Source organism: Chelonoidis abingdonii, chromosome 6 (genome assembly GCF_003597395.2).
Source record: "Chelonoidis abingdonii isolate Lonesome George chromosome 6, CheloAbing_2.0, whole genome shotgun sequence".
Classification (NCBI taxonomy): Eukaryota; Metazoa; Chordata; order Testudines; family Testudinidae; genus Chelonoidis; species Chelonoidis abingdonii.
In genome coordinates this window covers 26,794,816-26,815,466 of record NC_133774.1, presented here as the reverse complement: position 1 = coordinate 26,815,466, position 20,651 = coordinate 26,794,816, and the positions used below count along the sequence as shown (strand labels likewise).

The following is a 20,651-nucleotide window of genomic DNA, read 5'->3' as shown; positions in this document are numbered from 1 at the left end:
TTCCATTGCTTGATAACTTGCCCCCTTGAAGCAGATATGAATGCATCCCTTGTTGGTGGCAATTTTGCTGAGTGAACTCAGCGATCAGTGGAACTAGCAGGTATGACTGGCAGGATGTACACAGGACATTTGCTCTGGTACCTCATAGAGTGCTGAATTAAAGGCTGACCAGTTTGGAATGTATCTTTCTCCTGAAATGGTTTGATATGGTATGTCCTAGGAGTCTAGATCATTTGAGGGTACATTTTCTGTCTCTTCAGCTGAAGCCATACTCAATTATTTTTAACCTCTGGAGTGCATCCCAGTTTTGCACAATAACCAAGTGAGGTCAAAGATAGCAAATATAGAAAACTCTATTACAGTCAATTTAACTGCTGCTTCATTGAAAACTGGACTTCTTGGCTTCAGATGTCTTGGACCTTGGTAGGATAGTGAGTCATTAAGTCAGGAAGCTCCTTCAAGGAATGGTTCTTTGTTGGTCCAGATAGCACTTGAGGTTGAGACTGATTCCCATTAATATACTCCTGACCATAACAGTAGCATAAAGAGTACCATTGCCATCAGCTGTATCTTCAAGGAAGTCTTAAGTTATCGACAGCATAAAATATAAACTTACCCTTGATGAGGTCTGGGAGAATGGACAACCCTTTATTCAGTACCATGCAGCAAAGAACTTTGTTTGCAACTGAAATCTCCTGGTAGAATGCTTTGTTACAGTCTATGGAGAAGCCAATGCTGTGCATATGTAACATTGATCTCTCTCTCTCCCCACCCTCCCCCTTGTTAAACCAATAGCGACTTGTCATGGTAGACTACACATATGCTCCGCAGTTATGTATGTATTGGAAACCTGCCTTGCATTGAAGCACTTATATATATGTGTATATAAGGCTTTCTGATAAAATGGCAGCCTTCTTCTCCACTTGCTTATTTTCCTTCTCATTGGTGCTGACGTCACTGCAATCACCATGCACCACTTAAAGAAGTAGTACATGTCATATGGTATTATTTTTCAGGTTTGGCATCGGCTTTGGATCCCTGAAACTCCCACATACTGCAGGACAAAAAGCTTTTCCACAAAAATTTAGCAGCTGAAACAGTCTTCATGTTACTGTTGACATTGGTGCTTTCTTCCACTTTTGATAGAGCCACATCTTTTGTAGCTTTTAAGGATATGCATTGTGATTCAATTCTGCAGATAGGATTGCTAAAAAGTACATCAATATCCCACAGTTCATCTTCAATAAATGCTCTAAGAGCCTTTCTTGTAAGCATTTGTTTGTCTTTAATGCTATTCAAAGCACATACTTTTCTGTACTTAGCTTCTGCATCAGCTATTGACACTTCTTCCCCATCCATTTCAACCTTTGCAAAGCAGTTAATGAATTCCAGCTGTGGTGCAGTAGAAAAATGGACATCGGTTTCTGTTGCTTTTTACCTATTGACACAACCTATTACATACATTCTTGGTGTAGGATTCAGTGTGATACACAATGTCATATGTGTGGGCATCTTTTGGGTCAATGCACCCACTTAACTTTACTTTCCATGCAATGTTCAGGAAAGCTTTACAACCTCATTCCTTATGAACCCATCCTAAGGACCTCCTATATGCTTCCCAAGATACACAGACAAGAGGACCCAGGCAGACCCATCACATCTGGCCACAGTACTCTTACTGAAGGAATATCAGGAGTCCTAAAAACCATCCACAAACCACTCTCTGCACAAAGGCCCAGCTTCCTCCAGGACACAACTGATTTCCTCCAGAAACTCCAACATTAACAGCCTCCCTCAGAACACCATCCTTGCCATCATGGATGTCACCTCACCATGGATGTCACCAACATGCCTCACTATGATGGCATTGCTGCCTGCCTCAAATATTTACAAGATAATGGACAATCTTCAGACCTCTGCCCCAAACACATTGACAAACTCATCCATTTCATCTTTACCCATACAAATTTTACATTCAACAACAAACCATGGGAACAACCCTGGGTACTAGGATAGTTCCCCAGTATGCCAAATACCACCTCCCCCAACCTTGCTAAGCTCATCATCAGAAGCTAGTTCCCCACAGACCAGAACACACCAACTCAAAATGGAACCAGACACTGCCAGAACAATGAATGTAAAATTTGTAGATCTGTTTCCGCTGCTATGATAGCCAACGCCCCCCACAACACACCTTTCGAGGTCCATGGGTCCTACACATGCCTATCACCACATGTGGTATAGCTCATCCTGTCCACTAAATAGCCCAGTAACAACTAGATGTGTGAAACAAGATGATTGCTATACTCTCAGATGAACTCCTCTCAGTCCTTATCCTCAAAGGAAACCTGTGCAACCCCTTCAAAAGATGAGTCTGGGAGCTTAAATTCATAACTTTGGTAGATACTAAAAATCCTGATCTGAACAGATTTATGACTTATTACAACAACCTATGACCCACTTAAATCCTCCCCCTAGCTTCCCCCCCCACACTTTTCTCCCTTGTGACTGGAGAAGTGTTAATGGGCTACTTCATCTTGAATGGTTCCTTGCATTAACTACTTATGCTAAAGAATCTATTCCATCTTGTATTTAGTTGTGACTTTCTCTGAGTACCTTTCCTAGACCTGAAGAAGAGTTCTGTGTAAGCTCAAAAGCTTGTGTCTCTCACCAACAGAAGTTTGTCCAATAAAAGATATTACCTTATTCACCTTGTTCCCGGGACCAACATGGCTACAACAACACTGCATATAAAGACTTTGATTAATTTACCCTTTTTATTTCCATCTTACGTGTTATCTGCCCTAGTTTATGTTCCTTTCTATTGGCTTCATATAGCTTTGATTTTGTCATCTAAAATGACCTCCTGTACCTTGCCATTTAACCCCATTAATATTTTTCTTGCCTTCTTGTTTCCTTTGTTATTTAGGGGTAAGCATACTTTCTGTGACTCCATTGATATACTTAAGTAAATGCCATGACAAACCTATGGATTTTAATATACTCTTTACTTTAGGGTCTTTTTGACTAGATGCTTACCTCCAGATGAACTTGATCATATTCTCGTCAGTACTGCTCAGTAGTTATTTCTTAAAGTAGTAGTTACTACTTAAACCAACTCTAGTTTTAGTCTTAAAGTCTCTAGTCTTAAACCAACTCTTACTCTTCTTACTTCTTAAAGCAACTCTAGTTTTACTTAGGATTCAGTTGAGTGTAGTCTTGCTCTTGTGTGCATGAGAACTAATTGTTCCATCACGCAATCATTTAAATTGTCGAGAAATTGATTCTCTAAACCTTGTTCCACTGTGACATATGACCACTTTATATGTGGGTATGAAATCATCCATTATTACTGCTTCATTATGCCTCTTTGATTTTCCTTAACAATGTGTGCTCAGTGGGAGAGATTCTAATCCCATTTTCAGCCCCTTCATTTCAGGTAAAAGGGGTGAAATAGCCTAAACAGGTTCTAAAAGTCCTTATTCTAGCCAGGGGAGAATTCTCTTGATTCAGGAGGATGCTGTCTTCCTTCTACAAGCTGTCTTCTGGAAGCTCTCGAGTATGAGGCATGCCAGGGATTGTCAGGGGTAGGGCTGTAGCACATAGTGTTTCTGGGCTGCACTGATGCCTATAGGCGGCCAGGGACATACTGCAGTAATTCACACAAGCCCCAAGGACTAAGTTGAGTTGGGGTTTATGTCAGACCCAGAATTGGGAGAGTGTTAAGATAGCTTAAAGCCACTTTAATTCCCGTTCTCTTAGGTTAAAAGATCTGTGAGTTTTCTTTTAAAGATGCAGCACAGAATATTACCCAATATATTTTTCTTGGTAGTATAATCCTCCTAATTTCTCTGGGTGAAGTCCCTTACCAGTTGGGGGCTTGATAGAAGTGGCTCCCAGCACTTCTTACAGAGCAGACACTGGGGGAATTGAAACAGGGACTGCTTGCTTCCCCCTCTGCTTGAGAGACAGAAACAGCTTGGGGCCAAACTAGCCACCCTATAGCCAAGCCAGGCACCAAACTGCAGGCCCCAGATAGCCTGCACATGGCTAGGACTGCCCCACCTGTGAGCTGAGCACAAGCAGGAACAGTTTGCGTGGATAGAACTAGCTGCAAAGTGACAAGTTACAGTAGTTGGAGGGAAGCAACCCAAGGGTTGCTCAGTGCAGCAGAAAGTAAGATGCTGTTTTTCTCTTTCAACCAGGGGACCTGAGACTGACCCAAAGCCCAAGGCTCTGCAGGGAAGAAACTGAATCCTCTCACTCCACTGTGCCTGCCACCCAAGCCTGCTGTTTCCCCTGAACTAGAAACCAGGGATGGCCAAGGCTTGTGGCGACCAAGGACCTCTCTTCCAGAAGGAAGAGCTGGGACACCACCAGTAGGGTGATCAGACAGCAAGTGTGAAAAATCAGGACAGCGGGTTGGGGGTAATAGGAGCCTATATAAGAAAAAGACCCCAAAATCAGGACTGTCCCTATAAAATCTGGACATCTGGTCAACCTAACCACTAGTTTTAGCTCTCATTGATCTCCAACTCCACCAACCAACTATGGCCTATGGGGAGACTATGCGGGCATTTTTTTTATTTTTACTTAGTTTGTGGGCATCTAGTGTTTATTGCTGTGGGATTGGTTGGTTACTCATTTGTATGACATCCTTACTTCCCTTTCTTGTTCCTTTCCCCTTTACTAACCACTACATGTGAACATGTCTCATCTGAGATCAAGAGCATGTCTCATCTTCTGCAGATTCCTCCATGATGAGGGCATAAAAATCATTAGAGATTCAGGTTCCAAAAAATGAAACTATCTGGTGGGACATCAGCTATCACAGATATGAGCTTTAATTCCTGATTTGATCAGAGACTCTTTCCACAGTAAATAAACCAAAACCGAAAGAAAAAAATCACCCCCCCAACACTTCTACTCTTAACACTGTTTGACCTCCTGCATTTCTGTGCTCCCAAAATCACCTGGATGCTTTCTTATAACATATAAGTATATTTGAAATCTTCCCTAATATCAAATGGATGATCTCAAATTATCAAAATATCATTCTGTCTATTCCTGGATCTGTGGCTCTGAGGCAGCCCTGCCATATGGACTGCCTAAGACTCTCAGGCTTACTGATGATTCAGGCTGCCAGCTGGCCTGGGAGTCTGGAAGCCCTAGTGTCTTTAGTCCAGGGCAGCCCACATGTCAAGGTTTCCCTAGAGCCACAGACACTGGGAGCTCCAGGCAGCTGCTGAGTGAAACTATCAAGGACATCTATTTCACTCAGTGGCTGTCAGGGTCCTTGGGAGCAAATTTAGTTTCAGAAACAACACGTCCGGGTGTTTTTAAAACAAAATATTTTTGGAATTTTGGTTTTAATGAAATTTTAAAATAGCAAAATTTCCTGTGAACCTGAACTCATGTTTTGGCCAATTCTATTTGTATTGGGTGATATTGCAAGTGCCATGATAAAGCTAATTACTTGCAAGCTGCAACTATAAACATTTTAAAAACAATCACTGTCAACCCTTCACTACCTTCAGATGTTCCTTATTTACTGAGTTGTGCTGTACATTATGGTTTACTCTCAGAACTCTCATCCACCTCACTCTCCTTACTGTTTGGCTCTAGTACTACTTTTATGGTACCCTATATACCTGGGACTTGTATACTCTTTTGCTTCTAAGCGACCAAATGCTTTCTCTGTCAGTCTTCAAGTTTCTCTTTAAAACTCTCTTCTTCCATGAATCCTTCTTACATTGGTTTCTCACCAATGATTTTTCCTTTACTTGAACTACAAGGAAAGAGGGTCATGTAGCTAAAACATAGGATTGGGAATCATCAGATGTGGCTTCCATTCCTGGAACTGTCACTGATTTCTTGTGAGTCACATGACTTCTTTGTATCTCAGTTTCCTCATATGCAAAATAGGGATAATAATGCTGTAACTACTGTACCTAGCCAGTACACTTGTGTGGAGAAAGGTAATTCCATTTCACAGAAAAAACAACGAGGAGTACTTGTGGCACCTTAGAGACTAACAAAGTTATTTGGGCATAAGCTTTTGTGGGCTAAAACCCACTTCATCAGATGTATTCTTCGTTGTTTTTGCTGATACAGACTAACACAGCTACCATTCTGAAACCTGTCTCCATGCACAGGAGATTTCAATATTTTGAAATTTGATTTTGTTCCAATTAGGAATGAAAACCAAAAAACTCTAAAATCTCTGTGTAAAGGAAAGTCTTGGAGTCTGTGTCTCCAGGGCAGTCCACCTGGCTGGCTTCCTTAGAACTGCAGACCCTAGAAGACCTGGGGTTCCTGACTCAGGGGCAGTTCACTTGTCTGGCTTCTTCTGAGCTATGGATCCTGGGACTCTAACTCTGGAGCAGGTTTTCTGTCTGGCTGCCCCAAGGCTGTGGACCCTGGAAGCCCTGAGACTGGGAAGCAAGCTGGCAGGAAACCAGACGTTTCACAAGTTGCCTGGCAGGCAGAGTTCCATTGGAACTTTGTTGAAATAGAATAATCTACACAGGATGTTTCGATTTTGATGAACTGAATAATTCTGTCAGAACTCTCAGGGCTGCTATGAAACATAATTCATTAATATGCATTGACATCCTCAGATGGAAGTTATTTAGAAGTGCAGAATAATACTGTCCTATTTTTAAAATCTGTTTTGAAGTAGAGGGACAGTTTTTAATGTCAGTTATGCTGATGTAAATCCTAAATAATTCTACTGAGGTCACTGGAATTACACCAGATCACTAGTGGTGTAAGTAAGCTCAGAATCTGGCTCATGGATTATATCTCATTATATGTGTTACAAAGTTTCATGTACAATTAAGGTGCTGTTAGCCACTTTGTAAAAATTATAATAATAACTATAATTATCTTGACATACTTTTCTGTCTGGATATCACTCCTGCTGCATTCTCTTGAGAAGTGCTCATATTTTTGTTCCCTAAAATAATGGCTTCCAACAGATAAGTTATTCTCTCTTAAGCAGAATGAAATACTGATTTTAATATACTGGTCAGTTTACAGAGTTTCTTTATTAATTTTATATTTCTCTCTTTTCCAGTTCTCCCTGGATTGGAAGTTGACATATTCTATAACGGCTTATGATTCTTTCCCATTTACTGTACAACAGTTTCAAAACTACATCCATTATAATCTTTCCTTTATATTGGTGAGGCATCCAGAGGCCACAGTTAGGATCCAGGTCTCATAGAACCAGGCATTGTATGAACACCCAGGAACATACTTTGTCCTTTCCCTAAAGAGTTAACAATCTAATTTAAGAGATAGTCTTATGTAAGATTTTACAGTGTCTTGTATTTGTGTTTAAAATATCCCACATCAGTTTGTGTTCATACATTTACAACATATCCATAACTACAAGTAGGAGTCCTTCCCACAAAAGATATACATTTTTTGGTTCTGTCTTATACCTGTTTTACCTAATCAGTACATCTTAGTTTTGACTTCTTGGATGTACAGTTGTGCATGATACTTTGTGGAAAGTGCCCACTTTCATAAAATCATAGCCAGAAGAAACCTTGAGAAGTCACAAAATCTTGCACCTGTCACTCAGACGGACTAAGTAAACCTAGACCATCCCTGACAGGTGTTTGCCCTTAAAGGCCTCCAGTGATGTGGATTTTATAATCTCTCTTCAACGCCTATTCTGGAGTTTAACTACCCTTTTATACTTAGAATTTTTTTCCTAATACCTAACCTAAATCTCCCTTACTGCAGATTAAGCCCTTTATTTCTTGTCTTGTCTTCAGTGGACACGGAGAACAACTGATTACTGTCTTCTTTATAAGAGCCTTTAATATATTGGAAGACTGTGATCAGGTTCCCTTCAGCTGTCTTGTCTCAAGACTAAACATGACCAGCTTTTTCAATCTTTCCTCATAGGTCAGGTTTTCTAAACCTTTTATAATTTTGATTGTTCTCATCTGGATTCTCTCTAGTTTCTCTGCATCTTAAAGTATGGTACCCAGAACTGGATTAGGTACTCCAGCTGAGCGCCTCACTGCTTCCAAATAGAGTGAGACACTTACCTACCATGTCTTTCATATGACGTTTCTCAACAAACCTCAGAATTGTATTTGCCTTTTTTACAACTGTATCATATTGTTGACTCTCATTCAATTTGTGATCCACTCTAATATCTGGATCCTTTTCAGTAGTATTACCACTTAGCTAATTATGCCTCACTTTGTAGCTGTGGATTTGATTTTTTCCTTCCTAAATGTAGTACTTTGCACTTGTCTTTATTGAATTTAATCTTGTTGATTTCAGACGAATTTCCAATTTGTCAAGATTATTTTGAATTCTATTTCTGTCCTCCAAAGTGCTACTAATCTCATATCTGCAAATTTTATAAGAACAATCTTCATCCCAGGTTCAAATCTTTAATAAAAATATTATAACATTGTATGGTACTGGAACTAGGAGAGACCTGTGTGGGATCCCACTAGATACATTCTCCCAGTTTGACAACTGGTAACTACTTTTGAATATGGTCTGTGAACCAGTTTTTCACCCACTTTATAGTAATTTAAACCACATTTCCCTATTTTTCTTATGAGAATGTCAAGAGAGACTGTGTCAAAAGCCTTACTAAAATCAAGATATATCACGTTTACAGCTTCCCCTAATTCATGAGGCCAGTAACTCTGTTAAATAAGGAAATTTAGATTGGTCCTTGACAAATCCATGTTGGCTATAACTTATAACCTTATTATCATCTAGGTGCCTATAAAATGATTGTTTAATAATTTATGCCAGTATCTTTCTAGATATCAAAGTTAGATGACCAGTCTCTAGGTCCTCTTTGTTCCACTTTTTAAAGATCAGTACTATGTTTGCCCTTCTCCAATCCTCAGTTATCTCAAAGATAATTGCTAGGAGTTCCAATATTGCTTTAGCTTCATATCAGACTTCATATGACATAATGTTTCATATCCTATTCTAACTCCTATCATTCATTCCCTCTAACCTATTGGGAGAGAGTCATAGGTACCATGTCATAATCCCATTTATAAATAATATGCTCATTATTTTCATTAGTTCCTGAAACTGTTTGCTCTTGCAATGTGCATAGCATTTTAACATCCAGAATACATGATCTCTGTAGAGACCTATCATAACTCCTGATTCCTGCAATGACCACCCATTAATGTATGAAATCTAGTACTTGAGTAGTCTAATTGTGTAATTGAGGTCTCTGTCACAGTGCTAAACAAATGTTTGTTGAATCAAACTCTGCTTGTGCCAAAAGTATTTTATGCCTGTAAACACTAGGGGGTAAAGATGTTTCATTTCATGCAACATAGACTCTTGTGAGGCACATTGTCAAAGGAGTTTTGAAAATCCAGTTCAATTATATTTCCAAGTTCTCTTTTATCCAACATTTCTTGACACACACAAATAATCTGAGTAGGTTAGAGCAAGGATTTCCCATCACAAAAGTCAGGCAGGCTGGCTTGTCCCTAATTATATCATGCTTATTTAAGTGTTTTTATAATTTTTAATGATCATTGCAATCATATCTCCTGGTATTGAAGTAAGACTTTCTTATCTGTAATTCACAAGATCACCTCTAGCAACTTATTAAAAGATAGGTAGGTTCCTGTACAACACTTGCAATTCCCTAGCTCTCTGGTATACTAGCTGATTTTTAATACGTTGCATATATTTGCTAAGCCACTTCATTCTTAAATTTCTTAACAATTCTTGGATGAATACTGTCCAGTATTACTGAGAGAACAGTCTGTTTTATGTATTGATTTGTTACAGAACTTCTGTTAACACTTCAGCCTCAGAGTCTCTCATCTGTATCTTCCCAACATTCTCTTTGGTGCTCAACCTCTTGAAGGATCATACCTCTAGGAAGGGTGGTCCATGAATCATGATCCTGTAATCCTGTTGCATACAGGATTAATGAATGTATATTCACATCACCTGCAGATATGGCATCTGCAAATAAATCTCCTGGTCTGTTAAACATTTTTCAGAAAGGGCTACAACTCACTCACCCTAAAGACTACACTAATGGCAAAAAAAAGGCTAAGTGAAAATAATTGTAAGAAACACCAAAATCTGTGCACTAGACAGTGTTATCTGTGAGTTGCCTTTTCGGTACTTCCAATAATATCTGATTAAATAGAGTCTTGATAGACTGATACCCAGACAGGTGTGTGGCATTTTTTGTTTCGTTTGTAAAGTTGGTCCTCATGAAATTGAGAAACGGCTATAATGAACTAGACGCAGTTAGGGGTATAAGTAGACACATGTAACCTTCTCTGTTTACAGTATTTCACCTAAGGCAGATCAACCAGGGTGCACAACACACCTCTTCTTCAATCTTACACCTTTCTTGAACAAACATTGTGTCAGTTCTGCCAATTTGCAAAGAAATGTGGAAGCAATGCCAATATCTGGTAAGAATAAGTATAGGACCATCTGACTGATTTCTATTTATGACCTAGAACCCATCCCAAAGGCCAATCTCCCGATTTGTAAAAACAAACAAACAAACAAGAAAACGCATAGAAAACACACCTACTTATTCTATACATGAAGGTTTAATATTAATTGTTTGAACTATCTATCTCCAATTCCCTTTGTCTCTTCTTCTACTTACAACTATCACCTCTTCCTTTCCCCAAATCGCCTCTTTCAAAAAATTCCTCAAAATGCAATTATTTTGGATGTCTTTTTACTCTTCGTTAGCTATTACTGGCTGTCACTCAGCCTACCTTATGTAGCCAAGAATATACTAGATAGTCACAGAAATCTAACAATTTTCTTGATTTATACTAAAATCTTTAAAACCAGGAGCCCTTTATTTACTTTCCAAAATACTTTTCCTCACAACTCATCTGTAAACATAATAGTGACATATAAAATGTTACTTAATCTGCCATATCCTGGTGTCTTTGGAATTACCCTGAAATACAGTTTAAATATTAACCTGGAATCTAAAGGATTATATCATGTTAAGGAAATGATAGTGAAAATTTTGGCCTGAAAGATGAAAGTTTCAGAAATTTGTAAGCAACTGAATCATAGATTAGAAAGGGTCAGACAACCTTAACAATAGTTTTTACAATACCTGCAGCTAAAACAATGTTTTTAATCCCCTTTAGGCATATGCTAGGTGTCATGCAAATATACAGCCCATAAAATGACCTTCAGACAAAGTTCAGGTCACCCATTCTATCTATTGTAACATATTTTTTTCATAGAGCCTTTGCCCTGTCCTGTTATCTTTTTACATAGAGAATTGAAATCATAGTTAAAGCCATACAAACATCTTTAATGCTATGCTCATGCCAACTTCTCACATTCCATTCAACACAGCCTTCAAATCTAGTCTGTAAGAAGTAGTCTTAAATCAGTTTTAAACAGCTCAGAGTGAGTTTTTAGAAGGTCTCTGACATCTATTTAGAAAAAGTTATGATATTAGTACAATTTGTATGTAGAGTGCAGTAAATGTATACTTTCTGCACACAGATTTTATGACTGCTCCAAAATGTTATTTTTCAGCACTATTCTACCCTATGATAATTCCAGAGTTTGGAGCATAGGAAGTTTGTACATATAGTTATTTATTTAAAAGAACTTCTACCTAGGTTGATCTGTACATTTCGATTCCCACATTGACCAAGTATGTGATTTCTCTCTACTGTATGTGGCTTTAAATAAAATAATAGTCATTTGAATTTTTGGATGCTGTTTAGTTTCAAACTATGAGTGTGTAAGAACTGTAAAATCAAAAGTATGATAGTATTGTAAGAAGTAACTGATAAAGAAAACTTGGTACATTTGAACTTCCAGGTTTTGTTCTGTTGTAAGAAAATTAAAGTGATCTTTTATATTTTTTCCCCATAGTGATTTTTTTTCAATCTTAACTCCAATTTCAGTGTTTGTCTGGGAATATGCTTGAGGCATTTTTGAAAAGTTTGGAATTATTCAGTGAGAGGAGTCAGTGAGGAGCTTGTGAACTGTGCAGGTTCTTATGTGTCTCTGTCCCTTTTGCTCGCTCCCAGGTGAACCCTCTGTGCCCTATGTGATGTGCTCATGCCTGCTCACCTAAAACCATACCTTAGTAGCCTGATGTCTTGGTCCCATGTGAATTTTAAGCTCCCTACCTCAGGCACTGTGGCCATGTGCACTTACAAAGTGTATACTGAGGTCATGTGCATCTTACATGGGGAAAATTATACCCCTCTTCTCGGGCTACAGAGGGCCCTTGAGCAGCAGCATAGGAGCAGTTTCACCACACCAGGGAGGTAAAATGTGGGTACACCATGCACATCACCTGTGTGGCTCAGAGTTCTATGCTTTTGTGGCATGAGGCAGGAGGATGTTCTGCTGTGCACGTGCTCTGATCCTTCACCTATTCCAGCCATTAGGCTCAATTAGCAGTAACAAAGCAGCACCGCTTTAACTCTATGGACTGGTGAATGGATTCTTTCCCTTTCCACCATGGAGTGTCCCAGTGCACAGCTAGATTAGTTAGACTGGGCTGTGAAAAGATTTTAGCTAGAGAGTTCATTAGGGTCGCGATCACCTCACAAAATATGCAGGAACTATTGCTTATCTTATATACCCCCCATTCTCCTTTAGCACCACTGGACCTCTCAGTTTTAGTAGTGCTCCTCTATGACTAGCATCACAAGAGTTCTACTCATAAACTCGAAGTGACTTGAGCTTTTCCCTTGGGTAGCCACCAAACTCCACTGGAGTTCCTGTGGAGTTTCAGAGTTCTTCTGGAAAAAATCTGGACTCCTGTGGAGTTTTGGAAACTGGGTGGTGGGCAGCAGGAATCAGGAGAGACTATACAAGGAGGGAAGCATGGGGGAATGGAACAGCCATTGAGATTATGCCAAAGTTTTTGGTGAACATTTCAAAGTCTGTAAGACCTCCTGTGAACTTTCCAAAAGTCATCAGGACCTGCAGCACACCTTAGAAGTGCTACTGGTCATTTTGTCATACTCAATTCACTAGTGAACAACTCCCCAAATATGCCTTTCTCCAGCTCAGAATTGGTACTGTATCCTAGAACTTGCCAAGATTCACTGAAAAGTTCATTTAAAGTTTCTAGACAACTCATTTTGCAGACAAAAGAACTTACAGAAGTTTTCAAAACTTTAGAATGACCTATTTTTTTCGACATCATATTTCTCAAAGATAGCTTGTTTGAAATCAGCTCCAATTTTATAAAACTATAATAATAGTAATAATGAGCCACAGACCAAACATGCAAAATTTGACATCAAAAGGAACTTTCTTGAAGGTTTCAGAAAAGGTGCCAAAACCAGGAATATTATAGACGTTAGTCTCAGCTTTAGCTCTGGAGAAACTTCTGACATCTCCATATCAATAGTATTATTTTTTTACTTTAATTGTTTTTATTGCAGCAGCCAAGGAAGCCTTTTATCTTTACCCTAGCAATTGATTCTGTGCTTTTCCCTCAAAGATAATTGGCATTTTGCATTGCCTTCTCTCATCTTTCAGGCTTTGCAATAGCATGTATACACCCATCCTTTTTCATCAGTTCTGTTCATTCTCTTCAATTTTCATTGCAGTAGCACCTGAAGTTAGAGGTAATAGATACACTTTCCCTTATCTTGTGAGGATCACGATGCTATTTCTCTGTGCACTATGCTCTTGCTTATAGGTGAGTGCTACGTAATGTCAGTTAAGTCAACAAAATATATGTGCACAAATCAGATAAATGTATATCCATTTTCTATGAGCAAATATGTATCTATGCATTCATAACAATTGTTATATGAACTCAGATGCCCATTTGAAACTATGGTCCTGTAATTGTGGGCTAAGACCTATGATCCTACAAACTTAATCTCTACCAGAATTAGTCCTGCTTAACAAATGAAGTGGGAAGCGCCATATTAAACCTGCTTTCTCACCTTGACAAAATGGTCAGCAGGAAAGTGTTGGTATGTAACGTTTGATTTTACTATTAGTGAATTCAGTCCTTTTGAAAGTTGCTGTACTGACAGCCCTGGAAACTAAAGCCCTTGGTTTATGTATCTAATTGTTAGAGCTTGGGCTGTTAGCAATGAAAGCTTCCTCAAATGTGCCCTGCCTGCTACCTCTTGGTGATGTTTCAACCCTGCCATGGCACAAAAACACAGTTCAGTTTTCATGTTCATTCAAACTCTGGTCCTTTTACTGCGATAGCCAACAAGGTTGTCAATTCATGCTAACGATGATTAGTTTTGTGATGTGGACTACTCTCCACTAGGAACTAGACCATGCCCACCATCTGGTTTTATGTAGATTGCAAAACAACTGAGAGATGGTAACAAAATTTAGTCATTACCAACCTGATGCAGAGTGACAATTTAGAGGTGTTCATACTCTTAAGCCATCCAGTTCCCTATTAATATATATTTCTACCTCAGCATACCAGTAACAGAAGGTCTACTTATTTAGAAGAAGTTGCTCTTTTATTGAGAGCCATAGATATGCCTCCCCTTTATTTGTGCATATATTGTAAGTTTACACATCATTTTACAAACATAGGCAAATTCTGCTCTCCACTCCACTAGTGTATCTAAAGTAACGCTTCTGAAGCTGCTGGAGTGAGAGGTACTCCAGATATACCACTGTATGAGTAGTCAGAATTTGTCACAATGGCCTTTTCTACCGTGGGAATTTTCCACAGTTCTAGCATCACTGCTGCTCCACTAGTGTTAGCAATGGTGGATGCACTTGTGAACATGAGAGCCTATATTAGTGTTCCATCATTGCTAGTGCTGGGGGAACTACACCAGTGCTAGAAGAATTGCTAGGGCCTCATTGTAGACTTAGTGATATACCTTTCTGTGAGCAGATTAGTCTAAGAATTAGATTGCTTTTGAATTAGATCATATTTTTAACTTCAGATCCTATAATGCACCTTCCTCAGTGGACAACCAGTTAAAATACTTTGTTTTATGTTACTGATATTAATTATTTTTTTGTTGACTGTGGCAAATTCTTACTTAGGAATCAAAACTCTGTTAACCAATTACTCTTGATAAAAAGTGAAAAGGTGCTATTTCTGTTGGATATAAAGTAGGTACTGTATTTGGCCCCCAGACTGCATTTTCTGTTAGCAAAAGACCACCAATAAAATGGAAATTCTTACAAATAATCCTACAGATATGAGAAACAGTAAAAGCATCAATGATGTCTGATTCCTAAGGAAGCTTAGGAAATGAAACAATCAAATCTACATAAGAAAGCATCATTACAGCAGTTTCTAAAGGTATTAATGGGACTGCTCACCCAAGCAGGATTTGGCCTCATTTGTAAACTCTAAAATTTGGCATGTGGCTGAGTGGATTAATATGTTAGGCTTGAAATTAATCTGATCATAATTTTTTTTATTACAGAATCAAAATCTACTTGCTCCACAAAAGAAGGAATTGTTTTATTCAGTGCAAAATGATATTGTTTAGATAGCGAAATTCTAGTTAATAAAAATAACAATTATGAATAATAAAATATTTCTGTATAGAACACTTATTGGTGAAAATTCATTGTCTTCAGATAAAAAATCAATCTTTTATGTAGCTAAAAATATTTTAAAAGATTTTTAAATTTTGATACATTCTAAATCCAGCAGTGCTCATTTCGCGGGCCAGACCCCCTCCGATTGAAATCAATGGAAGCTGAAAAGTTTGAGCATGCTATTTGATCTACTGAATTTCCACCATGTATAGAAACAATGTCTGATTAGTCACCATCCTGCAGTCCTTGAGCAGGTAGAACTCTTATTGCCTCTCAGACTCTATCTGAAAGATGCAAGCGTAAGAATAAGAGTAATTGAGAAAGCATGACCTTAGATTTAGGTTCGTGTTTTATTTTATATTCATCAAGGGAAAGCACAAAAGGTTTAGACTCTGGGTTCTGATCTCTGATATTTGGCTTTTCTGAGAAGCAAATGACCCTATAATTAATATTGGGGACTTCTGTCTCTCATTTCAACATGTTAATTGCATGGGTTAGTGGAAAGTGACATTGAGGCATTGTATTGCAACTGCTTTTTGGCAGAAACAGATTTTGTTTGATTGTTCAGTCCTTTTGATTCTGTTATAGTAGGGTTGATCCTTAAACAGAGGAATTAATAAAACAGCTGAATTAATGTCCTTTACCAAAATGATTCACCTCTTTGAATACTAGAATAACTAAAATTATACTTTCTCCAAAACTTCAACATAGAGTTTCATAGCCAAAAATGCTCCAAGCCAGCAAGTTATTATCAGTGGAGAAGAATTTGGGATCTCTTTCAGAATGCTAATTGCTGAGGCCAAATGACATTTTCTAAGGCTGTCAAATGCAATGGAGAAACAGAATATCCCTATTGATCAAATTACTCACCAACAATGACAGCAGTGACGGTGAGGAGCACAAAGGCATTCCTTACTAGGTAACCTTTAACATCATCCTTAGTTATGCTCTGCATCTTCTTTTTTGCCAGGAGTGTACGTTTCCGTACTCCTTGCTGAAAGCGCTCCATCCTACTTCCAGATCTTGGATCTTCTCCGTTACTTTTAGTCATCTATATTTTGAAATATGATTTCTTCTTTTATAATTTACTGCTGTTAAAATCTCCCCAGAAAGACAGAAGACCTTCTTCCTTGGGAAGTGCAGGAGGAAGCTAGAAGACAAGATATGTCAAATGTCACAATAAGTTAAACTTCAGAGGAATGATTAGTCATATCTACACATGCAGGCAAATACTCATCATATAACAAGCAGATTTGGATTATTTAGATTAATTAATTGATTGCAGTATGTGGTAAATAAGTGCAACAGTTGGTGGAACCCTGATTGAAAGTACAGATTTTGTTCAGATCTGTATTTCTGCATCTGCAGGGAACGGGCCTGATTCTTCTTTCACATTGGTGTAAATGAGGAGTAACTTCACTGCAGTCAATGGAGTTACAGTACTATAAAATGGATGTCACAGGAGAATCAGCTGCTGTATATCTATAACTATTGATCAAGCTTCATTTTCATGTATTTAGCAGGCACATATTTATCTGTACAGAATCTGCCTATCCCACCTTTCAATGAAACTTCTGATAAATATCTTTTTTAAATCATAGCATTCAGAATATTATGTATTTCAGATGTTTCTAGATAATTTTAATGCTTTGTCCTTCATTGATTTCTCTCCTGTTATATTGCAAAACACAGCAGGAATAGTTTCTCTTTACTTACTACTCAGGAGGTATGTCTTTGATAGTAACATTCCTCTTTGAAGTGTGTAAGCTACTCTGAACACATCTGTACATCAGAATATGTAACCCAGTTAGCTTGTTTCTTCATGTTTGTTACAAGTTCACACTACAGATAATGCTTTGCATTGATATGATCTGATAAAAATCACACTACAGATTTGCCTTTAAGATTTTTTTTAAAAGTTTTCTTTAAAAGAGTTGGGACATGTTTGCAAGATAATCTACTTTTCATTTCAAACACGCTGTAATTTTTTTGACTGCTTGAAATTAATTTATTCTGTAATTAAATCTGCACAAAACTATTTTGCAAAGTGAGAATCTGCTTTTCCATAATGTTGGATAGCAGGCATAAATGTGTTATCTATTCTAGTATTTCTCTAGCAGGGTCACAAATTCATGAATGGATATAGCTGGCTGCACCACTGAAATCCATTCTCAATTATATAGGTCATTTATATCTTTCTGCCTTGCTACATCTATTGCCTAATTAGTTTTGCAGAAAGCATTTAGAAAGTTCAGGTTTTGGAAGAAGGATGTTTGAAGGGGCTAATCATGTTGTTTAAAAAGGTAAGAAAATGTTTTTGATGGGATTTGGTCTTGCTTTTGGAGTTAATATATGTTTAAAACTAATATGTTAATATACTGTTCTCCCTGCATTTTAACACATTGTAATATGGTTTTTTAACAAGATTGTCTATACATACACGTATCCCATTTCCCCCTTTCCTGTCTTCCCCTCTCTCCTTTTGTTTAACAAATGTCTATTTTAAATTGGGAAAAGCTATAATATTTAATTAGTCTTTTCTTAATTGGCTGCAGAGCGGGGGAAAAGTTCTTAGGCTGAACTAAATGTATTGTGTATGGTATTTTTGATCATGGAGGCATGACTGCTGTGTGTTTGAAAGATTTTTCTTCAGAAAATTAGTTTGCAGTATTTTATAATAAGCTTATAGATTCACCCAGCCCCCTTCTCCCTCCAGGACCAGTTAACACAATATCAACACAATATCACCCCAATCTGCTCTTTATAAGTAAGATTAAAATCAAGAAAGAACATTCAGTATACCCCCCAAAGTATCATCATATCAAATGACCTAGAAAAGTATTTTACAAAAGAAGAGAATGAAAAACAAAAAACACCAATAAAGAAAACAAGCTCACCTTTTCAGATTCTGCAATGTTCCCAGTACAAAAGCCAAGCAACAAGGTAAATTTCCCTTGTAGGGACAATAGAAATGGAAAAATTCAGTGAGCAGGAGAAGTAGAAGACTGACAATATGCATGTGCTCTGGATACAACTTACTATCACTGCAACTTAAGAAAAGGGGAGGAGACTATTAATCCAACTCTGGAAAAAAAATAAACACAACTGAAGGAGGAAAAAAAGGCTGAGCTTCTGGAATATTGATTAGTCTTGGCACAGTAAAAACAGGGTTGCTTTCTTTGTTTTTTCCCTTTAGACCACTTTCACGCTTTGTCAGTTCAGCTTCATTAGAAATGCAAAATCAGGACTCAGGAAGAATTGAAGAATGACACACAACACAGAAGGCTGGAAGTCTTTGTGATTAGAGATTCCAAACCAGGAGTCCGTAAAAATTAAACATAATTATATAACATTATTCCACTACTTTTTCAAAAAAAATGGTGAAATATCTGAGGATGTTATTCTACTATAAGAAGTGTTTTGACTGGTGGTTCCAAAGTGTTTTCTAATTCTTAATGACAGTTATTTAAGGAAGCATCTTTCTGTAAGGTGGGAAACAGTGTTCCAGTTACTCCTCAGAAATGTAAAGCTATCAAGAATCGATCAAAATATGATCAGATCTAGTTTTTTGTAATTTTCTTGTTACTCAAAAAGCAAGACGAAACTTGCCTGTAGCTCAGTAATTTAAACTCTTTTAGAGTCAACACAGTTCAGAAAAGATTGTCTCAACAGCACAGTGTGACTAATAAAGGAAAACAGCCAGTTTTTCCTAAAAAATAAGTGGCCTTTTTGCATTTAAAAACTTGCACCATTGGAAGAATATTTTGCAATAAATAAAAAGCAGCATCTTTTACCTTTTCAGAATATGAATTTTGATTTTAAATGCTGGTTGAGTAAATGACAGGTGCCAGGTGATAAATCATGTTGTTTAAATACTGGGGGCTTACTTTTTAGCATATCTTTCATAAGATTCCTGAGCGGTGACTCCCTATTGAGAATTACAAATGAAAAATGTTAAGTATACTAGGTACTAGGTGCTAATATTATTATTACTAGTTCAGAGGACAGGACTTTCAGTTAATAAGCTTTCTGTAAAAAGAAAAAATATTAAATGTCACAATCATCATACAAACTAGTCATAATAAGGATAAACTTTGAGAATAAATTTGATAGGATTAGAATTATTTGCCAAAAATCACCCCAGTGTTTCTGGTTTCTTATTTAGGGAGTAAATTGATATTCACCATGTGCCTGGTTTCAGCTGTATTCTAAATAAAATGAAGACTATCTAAAAAGATCTCTTTAAGAACCAGATAGAGTTGATGGATAATTACTATCTACTCTGCTTAACAATGTTGCCTTTAGACACAAAGAATATTGGATTAAAGAACAACGTCTGTAGTTAATTTAGGTCCAAATTCTGAGTAAAAACTGAAGAATCTGGTACTTGGATATGAAGTACCAATGAAGACAGGACATATCAAAAACCATATGGGAGAACAAGTTCTCATGAGATTTCCATACAATTTTTCTGATATAAAATAATTTGAGTAAGGCTTTGATAGGCCACTCATGAGTGCATCTAAACCTCCAGAACTTTTGAGATTCACCCAGCATTAGCATACATTTGCCTAGAGGTAAGAATGGTTAAAATCCATATTTCAGCTGGGATCAATGCACTCATCTGTGTTACATATATGATTATTATTATTATTATTAATCATCATCCAAAAAATGGTCATATTGAATTTTACTATGTATTACTTAATTTCCACCTCTTACATTTTCTACAGCTGTATTGGCTTGGTTGCTGTTTAATAGTTTGATATATCTACAGAGAGATATAACAAAACTTCACATTTATATTGACTCTCTCATAACATTGCTTCACAAAGGCACTCAGATACTGATGGGTGCCAGTAAAACCCTACATAACTAAAGCAATAAGTATTATCTTTGTTTTAGAGCTAGAGAAATTGAGGCATAAAGAAGTTAATATAATTTGGTAAAGATCATACAGTGAGTTAGTGGCATAGATTACCGGTCTCTTAATTCACATTCTCCTACTCTAGCCACAAGGCACACTTCTTTCTCTTTCTTATATTCTCTTTGTTGATTAACTTCAGTCTAACATTATCATGTTTAAGTACCTTTCCCCAGAAACAATAAAA

General features: G+C 37.5%; 1 protein-coding gene across 1 annotated transcript in view; it reads right to left on the bottom strand.

Annotated features, from left to right (window-relative positions):
- Window positions 1-18,606, bottom strand: part of SLC1A3 (solute carrier family 1 member 3) — an 85,034-nt gene extending 66,428 nt beyond the window's left edge. The window contains exons 1-2 of the mRNA XM_032772035.2: window positions 18,438-18,606; window positions 16,411-16,690 (exon numbers count right to left, since the gene is read on the bottom strand). Coding sequence (XP_032627926.1) covers window positions 16,411-16,591 — 181 coding nt within the window. The 5' untranslated portion in view covers window positions 16,592-16,690; window positions 18,438-18,606. The remainder of the gene's footprint in view (window positions 1-16,410; window positions 16,691-18,437) is intronic.
- Window positions 18,607-20,651: the final 2,045 nt, after the last annotated feature.